General features: G+C 37.2%; 1 protein-coding gene across 1 annotated transcript; it reads right to left on the bottom strand.

Annotated features, from left to right (window-relative positions):
• Positions 1283–10561, bottom strand: LOC109836447 (WD repeat-containing protein 70). The gene is made up of 9 exons (XM_020404341.1): positions 10085–10561; positions 4752–4964; positions 4459–4659; positions 4004–4111; positions 3738–3875; positions 3036–3287; positions 2232–2552; positions 1925–2145; positions 1283–1568 (listed from the first exon to the last, which is right to left on the bottom strand). The coding sequence occupies exons 1-8, from the start codon at positions 10478–10480 to the stop codon at positions 1981–1983; spliced, it is 1794 nt and encodes a 597-aa protein (XP_020259930.1). The 5' UTR covers positions 10481–10561; the 3' UTR covers positions 1283–1568; positions 1925–1980.

The following is a 10590-nucleotide window of genomic DNA, read 5'->3' as shown; positions in this document are numbered from 1 at the left end:
AAACTTTTAAGGCTATTATATGTAATTTTTAAAACTTTTGGGTTTTTTTATAATACTTCATGTATTATAATATGTTATCTACGTATAATTTCTTAATCTTATTTTTTCTATATTTTTGAGTTATAGGTAGTTCATATGGAGTTAATATAGGATATAATTAGTATTTGGATAGTAGTTCATATGGAGTTAATATAGGATATAATTAGTATTTGGATAGATTAAGATTTAAGTAAAATATTCTAAATAATTTTTTTTTAAATTGTTGACTTATAGATAGTTGATGTGGAATTAGATAATATATGATTAAAATTAGAATAGATTAGGATAACAATGTAATATTCAAAAAAACTAAGGGTAATACTGACCATAGAAAGATTTTCCTGAACTCGTGCTTTTAAAGGGAGTATGATTTAAATCTGCCGACCTAAAGAATTATTTCGCCACAAATGATACAGTTTTGATGCTAATATCGGAACATTAAGATGAATCACTTAGGCACTATTTGGCAACAAGAGATTGTATCTTATCTAAGAGATTGTGTTTTATTGACTTGGTTAATAAGCTAGTAGAGCTGTTTGGTGATAAAAAATCTGAAGAGATTATTTTGGAGATTGTGTCTTTTACAAGTAGCTTTTGGAAAACTATCTCAAGTAGCGTTTGTCTTTGGGAATGATCTGTCAATTTTTTTTTCTTCCGTCTACCCCACCCAAAAAAAAAATTCCTTCCGTCTACCCCACCCAAAAAACCCTAGCTCTTTTTCATTTCACGCCTGACACCCATTCTGCTTCTCCTGACCATGTTTCTCCTTCATCTCCATTGAAGGTCATTGTCAAGGTAGTTTCGACCCTCCCATTGGACTTCCTTTGTTTGTCCAACTCATCATATCAAGGTAAGTACACAATAATATTGCATGTCCTTTTTAGTTATTTAACAAATTTAAGCTAGTTGTACAGCTACTTTTACCAAACAGTTCTATTTCAATCAGCTAGCTACACAGCTATCAGCTTTTAGCTACAATTTAACAGCTTTCAGCTAGCTTAACAGCTTTCAGATATAATATTACAGGTTTCAGCTAGTTTTTCCAAACAGAGCCTTAATCTCAGCTCTAATTTCCAGACAAATTAAAGGAACTCCGTATCTTTTATCTTTCATTTTTGTTTTCAAGAAATAGTGGGTAAACATAGTAGATTTAGCTTTTAAGGAGCTACTTCTCTATCGGAACAGCTCGTGGCGGATCTAAGTAAAACCTTCACGTCATTTGTACAAGATACAAGCTGGATCATTGATTCTGAATGAGCAACAACTAAATTTATTCTAGTCTTTTTTGGTACTTTTGTACAAAACCATCTCATTTCTCCTCCTCAATTTTGCATGGTTTACAGCATAACCTGTATATCAACAAGAAATACAAGCTGCATTCAGAAAATTGATAATATTGTTCGTGTTTCAGAAAACTGGGCATTACAAGCAGCGAGTGTCCTAAAGCCTCTCCACACTTCTGTCCAAGTTTCAACCCTCTTCTTTTCTGCCTTCACATGGCTTCATCGCCTCGCAATTGATAATCCAACCTGCGTATATCACAGAGGATAATGTAAAAGATATTGCAATAAAAGCTATAATCATGGTTCATGAAATTAGTTATGAATTATTTGTTTAAAAAAATGCAACAAGTCTAGAGAAACTAATTTATAGAATCCTCATTAGACGCATTCTTAAAAAAGTAATGAATTTGGATATGAATTATTTGTAAAGCAATGCTGCAAAGAGTCTAGAGAAATTATAACTTAAAATAATATTTATTAGATTAACTTAAAGACCAAGCGTCACCAAATCAGTTATGAATTATTTGTGAAACAAATATGTAAGAAGTCTAGACTCAATTATGAGCAATATGTAAGAAAAAACTTGTGTGTAACATCAATACCTTGCATGCATCCCAGGGTTTGTTCGCTTACTATGTCAATACTAAAAATACTTGAATCATTTGTCTTCCTCGGAATCTGATTTTTCAAAAACAGGCTCCGGCTGAGTATCAGCATATGCAGGTGCAATGAACTTCGGTTCCTTTGCAGCAGCATCAGCGTACTTAAGTATTGCTTCTCTTGGGTCTTCTTCCATCCAAGTCTCCTTCATTAACCCTCCTTGCTGCAAATCCATCATTAAGTAATTAAATGCCATTAACTTCTCAAATTAAATAAATTTTAGTAGAATTGTATAAAACAACTGCGTACCTTGAGAAGATACTGAGTCAGTAAGCTTCCTTTAGTGGTACCAACTCTTCCTCCAAAGCCTGGACCAGTCATAGGGAGTTCAGGCTTATGAGACTTCATCGGATCCTTCAAAGCCTTTTCTCGTTGGCGTTTACGGCTAGGCTGGTCTCTAAATAACGGCAATGCATGCGGGTTATGAATCACCGGTTGCACTTCAAAATCATCAACAGACTTGCTTCGTGGTGCTTTAGCAACACATACGAGTGCTCCTCTTTGACTTATTGATGGATCATAGAGTATGTGAGTTCCTCCTTCCTTCTTATCCCCCACTGTTGCAAAAACCTTCACAAAAAAGATATCATAGCATGAATTACAATCTTCTACCCTCAAATCCAGTAACACGGAATATGCGGAATCAGCAGTTCGAACATAAAACTCAGAAAAATTAAGAATCATTACACTACAAGAAGCTTTAGATTGCAAGATATACAGGGTGTTTGGAAGGCTTTTTCTTTTGTGATAGTAGCTTTTATGCTAGCTTTTCCTTTAATATTTGTTTAGTAACGCCCCAAGTAAGCTAACTGTTAAGTCGCATTTACAAAAGTTAGAAATCTTTTTAAAAACTAGCTTACAAGCTAGTTGTGACAAAGCAAATGACCATTCTATCCATACAGGTTTTATAAAATTCTTTTCATAAAAGCAAAATGCCACCAAAAGCTAACATAACTTAAAAGATTCTAAAAATAAACCCCTCCACACACCCTCAGATTACATAAGAACTTGAGGTACGTGTGAAAAAAAATAAAGCTGGAAAGTTGAAATTACCTGATTGATCTTTGGATGCCAAGCACAGCGAATTACACTGTGTGTTTGGGAAATTCCCACCCTTGATACAAGCTCAAGTCTCCTTCGGTGGAAAAAGCACATCAACCCGCCACTTGTGCCCTCTCTTTCAACAGAGGTTCCAGTGAAAATCAATTGCTCATCGGGACTAAAAGCAGCATTTGTCTGAGCATAATGATTTGGCAGGTCTGCGAAAACTTTAAGAGGGCTTTTCATTTGCCGCAAATCCCAGACCTATGCATAAGTTAGAAATACATTATTCTATGTTCTATCCTTTAATTATCTATACTATATATTAAGAAAGCCACCCTTTTGGTCTTTGTCAGCAACATTTTTAAAATTCCAGAAATGCCCTTGCACCTAGAAAAATCAATGTAAATGCCCTCACACTTTGAAAAAAACAACAAAAATGCTCCCACGCTTGAAAAAAAAATTAAACGTGAATAGCCTAACATTTGAAAATGCTTGAGTTAGATAAATTGAAAAAGAGATCCAACTTGAAAAAGCACTCAAGTATTTCCTTGACATTCAACTATAACGTTCCCTCACGTTTTGTGTCATGCATGCATCTCGTGCACCCGAATGCTAGTATATATAATATATTAAAAGAAGGCAACACCTCACTAGCATGAATCACCATAACAGAAGGTCAATGCTATGAACTGTGAATTAACTCTCGACTACCTTTAGTGTACTGTCCATGCTCCTTGACAGAAGAATCAGCCCATCTGTAGAAAACTTGACTCCTGTGATATCATCAGTATGTCCTCTTTCTACATATATATCCGGTCTGCTTCCCCATCCAGGCTTGATGCTCCATACCTGTAGAGTATGAGATCCTGTGTAAAATGGCGAAAATCGGAATGAAACTGTAAACTAGCTACAAATGTTGATAAATGTCTTTTTTCCTCAATTTGTTCTAGATAAAAAGCAAAGGATTATCTGGAGACCTGTATTGAACCATCTCCAATGCCCCCAGCAATCCGCTTGCCTTCGTAATCCCATGCGCATGCAGTAACTGGTATTCTCGATGGCCTAGGAAGCTTCGGTTTGATAACCTATCAATGGGAAAAAAGGACATTAATATTTTGACGTAATTATTTCATTCACATAATATGAAGCAGTGTATCACTTATAGAATATGGCATGCATTAATCTTTATGTGCATCAGTTTGAAATATTCAAAGAGGAGCTCAAACTTGCACTGAATTGAATGATTTGCTACAAGTGCATAAACCAAACTTTCAGGCAAAAAACGACCAGTGACATTTAAAACGTTCAGTTGTTTGTATTAGAACCTAAAAAATAGCTGCTGAATACTTTGTTTATAAAACTGCAGTATGTGGTTCAAATCTGACTTACATTGAGCTTATCATGAAAATGGAAATCAAATTATAGATAATACCTGCTTCTGACTTTTGAAGTCATTCACATCCCATATTCGCAATGATCCATCTTCTGAAGATGTTAAAATAGTTTCTTTAGATTTAGGGTTCCACTCTCCGCCAGTCAATCCAGAGATGTGCCCTTTTGTATTTTTGAGATCACGTATATACATGTCCCCCTTTATGAACTCGCCCAAGGTAAGGCCGTCACGATCATAAATCTGAAATTGAATATGATTGTGTCAGTTACGTCTACACTCATCAAATCCAATGGAAACACTTAGGTGATTGGCGAGATTTTGTGGATAAACACCTTAGCTTGAGCTGAACCTGTTACGCACAAAAATCTATCTGACGTTGGACTCCAACTTAAACTGCGGACCTGATGCCCCTCACATGGCTCCACCTGTCTAAAGGATTGTAGTTTGGAAGTCATCCCTTGAAAATCATACATACGAACAGTATAATCATAACTCCCTGAAAGGACTCTTGATCCTGAGTGGTCAACCGCAAGAGCGGAAACCACCTGCAAAAAGAATGAGGAAATAATCCATAAGAAAACAGTGAGAAATCATGTGATGTGAAACAATGTTATGCAGGTATGAAGATTCGTGACAGTGCTTCACCAAGTCAGCGATCGATCTAAGCAGGAAATTCAAGAGTAAAATGAAGCGAACGATGATTTTTAAGCAAAAGTTACAATGTATTAAGTTTGAACCTTTGTAAAATTATTCCGATAAATAATGTAATGATTTTTAAGCAAAAGTTACAATGTATTAAGTTTGAACCTTTGTAAAATTATTCCGATAAATAATGTAATGATTCGTTCTCTTAATACATGTAAAATTATTCCGATAAATAATGTAATGATTCGTTCTCTTAATACAGTTCAATTTGTAATATTTAGACTGGCAAATATACTTGGCAATTGAATCACTCGCTCACTAATCAAACTGAATACAGCACAAGCACAATCGATAATAATATTGATAACAACATGCACGCAACAGCAGTTCCAACAATATTTGGGCGAAAGAAAGTTAAACCTTCGTCGGGTTGAACTGGTTCGACGGGGGATCCTCTGGAGGCTGTTCGACGACGCCAAACATGAGGGGTGGAAGTTCTCCACCGAGGGCGACGTAATTAGGATGAAGTGGTATCCAGATGGAAACGTTGATGCCACGAACTGATTCCCAAGTAGCTCTCTACGCTATCGCGATCTGAGGAGTCACACGCTCGATGTACTCGGGCACGCTCTCGAATGATTGATAATCAAACCACGGGGAAAGATCTAAATCCACTACTCCAGTCTCCTGATCAATCACGAGTGCGGCATCTTCAACGTCAGGATCGGCCATGCACCAACAGATCATAGAAAGTCAGATCCAACTCGGCAACAATGACGAGACGAGACAGAGTTGTCTCTGTAGGAATAATGTTCGTCGGACAGGGAAAACGAGTTGGGTTTGTGGGGTTCGTGGGGTTCGTGGTGGCTGCAGGGAACTCGGGTGATTTGTTTGGGCGAGGAGATGACGGCTGCAGATGGGAGGGTGGTGCTTGGGTTCGTCGCCGGCAGGGGAGGGGAGCGGGAGGCCGTTGATTGCTTTGGGGAGCGGCGGCGAGAAAGGGGACTAGGGGAAAGGCAGTCAAATCTGATGGTTGGAGGTGGACAAAGGGGTGGTGGCGTCGCTGAGGAGGACGCGGGTGGGTTGAGAGATGTGACTGGATGTGGTGGGGAGAGATGAACGAGAGGAGAGTTGATTGAATGGAAGTGGTGTTCACAAGGAAGAGGGCAGAGTTGGCATTGGGTTTCTGTTGTTGCTTAGGGATGAAGACGAAAATGTGATTGGGAGTTTACGTGGAGCAGAGAACAAAGAAAGATGACGGCAGAGAACAAAGAAAGATGACGGCTGGAAGAAACAAACGCACACCAGCCTAGGGTTTCACACCACAAATAAGCCAATGCAAACTTTATTTCAACCATCAATAATTCCAATCTGATTACAAGAGTTCTTAAATAAAGAAAAATTACAGAATTGGAAAATTCTCTAAATCCCTCAAATCTCTCTCATAATCAAATACAATCAATTAACTAATTAGCTACCAAATAAAATCAAAATTCGAAATTCGAAATTCAAAATTCAAAATTCAAAATTCAAAATTCAAAATTCAAAATTTAAATCTAACAAAATAGGAAGTTCGCTCAATCCACTCTAGCTGCCGAATATGTCATCAATCAAATCAAAACCAGATGTTAGGAATCCGGTACAAAGCTGAAACACAGCGTTTCCTGCGCTGATAAACACGGTGAAAGTCTCGTGCACGTATTTGGATGTTCTCATCATCATGTTCAGAAAATAGGGAACTTTTGACGACAAACTTTTAGGTCCTAGAATACTGGAAAAAGCTTGAGTGTGTTACCAATAACTATTTGTATCTAGTTGCAGAAAAATGTGACTTATTTTTCCTTCATACAGCCCTCAAGGAAAGAAGTTACACATGGACAATCACCATTAGTTGCACGAGATCAACCTATACAAATTAAATATGCTTCACAAAGAGTCAACTGACATTTGGTTATTCAAGGAAAAGCTACTATTGCGGAATCAGGTGACAATTTTGCCATCAATTTTAATTGTGATTTATCATATTGAATACTGCAAACCCTTGCAAAGTTGCAAATCCATAAATGAAGTGAATACCACGAAGAAATGAACGAGAAGTCAACCGAAGTTAAGGTCGTAAACTCAAAATAATTCCCAGGGGTTTTCATCTAACCAGACACGCTCACAAGCATAATGTTCTCATACTTCTCAACATATGAAATGGTAACTACGACATAATCATGTCCTCATTACTTGTCAATGCGTTGAGTACATATGCAACTTAACACAAATATTTAAAGTGGATGTTAGGTTAATTTCCTAAAACCCAAGAAAAAGAAAATTGGGTGAAGAAACCTTTTCAAGCCGTTTCCTGTAATAATAATAAAAAAACTATGAATTGGGTTTCCTGAAGTTTGTGTCTAATCAACCAATGGGAGGGTGCCACCTCATCCTCCCTCTTGGTTTCCAAGAGGGAACGGGAACCACTCTTTAAAAAAGAAAAGTGTCACAGGAAATGGTTTCCTATAATGCACTAGTCATTTTTTTCTGGTTATCCAAATAGGCCCAAAGTGGAATGCTAACATTATCGTCCAATACATATGATGTTGAAGGAAGTTTTTTATAAGAGAGATAAGGTAAGCTGGCATAATATAACGTGGTTGGAAGCAATTAAAGGAATGTAGTGGTTAATTTAATGAAGGAGATAAGATAACCCTTGCATAACTGAACGCAAGAGTAAGATTCATGCTGCATATCCTAAAAGTTTGGATAAAGGCTTTCTTGTTGTAGTTGTTGTAATAACAAACCAAAGAATATAACACAGCGTAACACACATACTTCAATAATGCATTTGCAATCAATCTTATGTTATTTTTTATGGTCAGTTATAAAAATGATGATGCACTAATGATAGGTTACGTGCTGAATTAATGATAGAGTAATACACATATCTCCATTATTACAATGTCGAACACTACTATGATTATGCTTGCTTAATCAATGATATCTCAGTTTCTCCATTTGAGAGGTAAACCAGAAACTAACAGTCATTTTACTTCTTCATCTTATAACTGATGAAGAGATGCACGCAGGTGATTGCTGATTAATTAACAAATACAATAGTTTTCTTATCAATCGCATTAGGTCACACTGATCTCTATCACAAAGTACTTTAATTTTCATCCCTTGTCAAAAACAAGTAGACTCCGGTTAACGGCATGACCTCAGTTTCAGTACCATGGGTAACATGTTGAAGGTTTTAATTCACAATAAATCAGTGTTTTAAATGTCGGCCGACATGTCGGACATGTCGGCCGACATGTCGGGTTGAAGGTGCCAGCGACACAAGTCGGGCTTTCTTAAGTCGGATGTCGTTTTTGGGGAGAATATCGGATAAATCGGCGCAATATCGGCCATATCGGCCGATTTTTCAGGTTTGAAAAATCGGCCGATATGCTATTATATCGGTTTAAAGCTATTTTTTCTTAACAGTCAAATTACAAAACTGTCCCAGGTTGGCTTGGTGGTTGAAGTTTCAGGACTTGGGCACTTCTCTTTGTTAAATCGAATGATTAGTTTCATATCGAAGACCGTTTAGCATATCAAAGACCAAAATTGTTTCAGGATGCAATCGAGAATCAAAGTATGCTTATATTGAATTTAGAAATGCTTAGATTACATTTAGGACATGGTATTATACATATATGCACTACCCGAACAAAACACAAAAAGAAAAAAGAAAACCAATTCCTAAATCCTTTAGCAAACTCCTATACTTAAAAGGCCACAAACTCATTGCTGAATGCAAAGCAAACTATACTTAAAAGCCCACTGCAAAGCCCAAAGTCTATAAACAAGAGAATTGGGGTCTAATGGGTAATCGGTTTGGATTTAAACCACCCGAATCCAAACACTCACCTCAAAACATCACAGAACATCCCCTGTAGGTCACGGCTCGGAAATTCTATCTTCTATGCACTTTCTTTTGGAATTTTTCCCATCAAATATAATTTTTTTAAATCCAACTCAACACCTGAAATTCGATCTTAGTTTTGGGTCTTTTCTTCTGAATTTTAGAGATATGGTGTATTCTCGAAACCCTGAAGGTATAAAATTTTCCCCCTTCTCATTCTCTTATGTTTTTTATTATGACCAACATATATCATTGTTTAGTTATTGATTTATATTCCTATGTGCTTTATTTATCTAATTATATATATGTTTTGCAAATCCTAGACATAAATAGTTTATTTATTTATTCATTTGATTATATCCATGTGTTATTTTTTTAATATGTTGGCATATTACAAGGACCTTTGTTTTAAATTCATTACTTGACAATTTTGTTTCCATTAAGGAGCTCTATATATATATATATATATATACACCCCCAAAAAAAACAAAAAACAAAAAACAAAAAAAGTCTAAATCCTGGCTACACCACTAGGAATAAGTGATACATGTTTTCCTCTTCAGCAATTGGTTTTCAAGTACTACTAGTTAAGATATCATAAATAAGATTATTCCTCCAAAGCGAAGTTGCAAGCAAGACAGACCAGTTATAGTGATAGCCTGGTTTTAGATAGAAAGATGTAAAGAGGAGGAAGATGGTAAAATCTGCTGCGGGAACCTCAACCATCTATGATAAGCTGAAGAATAAACTGAGAACAGATATTGGGTCTATTCATACTGGTCTAAAGAGGGGAACCTCACTCAGCTATGATAGACAAGAATGTAAATAGCGATTGAAAGAAAAGTTGCACATGAGGCGAGGTAGGTTTCGCTATTTCTAAAACAAAATGCAGTTACGAGGAATTCACTTTAGATGGAACATACTAAGTTTTTCTTCCCTTTAGACATCTTTATGAGGTTAAACACTGAATCTACTTGATAAGTACAGATCCATATAGCCTAAAAAAGTCATCTTTCCTTTCTTTTATTAGTCAAAGTATCTGCTTTTTAGCCTAAATTCTAAATTTCAACATTTCAATAACTGAAAATTTAACTAGATGGAACAAAAAGTTAAGAGCACCGAGATTACCTTAGTGTGCCCTCTGAGGACAATCTCATTACTCAACGGAATCCGATTAAAATCTTCAGGCTCATCATCTAATTCCTCATCAGACTCGTCCTCATCAGAATCAACTCTTCTAGAAGGCGGCGGCGGCATCGGAGGTCCAATCATTTCCCCATCACCAACGCCATCATCATCAGCTCGACTGGACGGAGGAGGAGGAGGAGGCGGCCTCGGAGGCCCGATCATCAACCCGTCCTCTTCATCTCCAGCAGCCGCGTCAGGGTTAGGGTTTTGAGGGGAGGGATCTAACGAGCGCCGGGTGGCGGAGTGGACGGAAGAGAGATGGGTTTGGGCGTTGGACTTCTTTCCGAAGGAGAGAGGGAAGTGAGCTCGCATCGCCTCAAGCTCATCGTCGTCCATCGTCTTCGTCTTTCTCTCAGAGCTTCAATGGAGTGGCGAATATTTGGAAGAATTCGGTGATTTTTTGTTTTCAGGGGGGTTTGTTTGGCGATGAAATGAGGCAAAAAAAG

This window comes from Asparagus officinalis, chromosome 4 (assembly GCF_001876935.1).
Source record: "Asparagus officinalis chromosome 4, Aspof.V1, whole genome shotgun sequence".
NCBI lineage: Eukaryota > Viridiplantae > Streptophyta > Magnoliopsida > Asparagales > Asparagaceae > Asparagus > Asparagus officinalis.
Note: the sequence above shows the minus strand (reverse complement) of the source record. Positions and strands in the feature narration are given on the sequence as shown.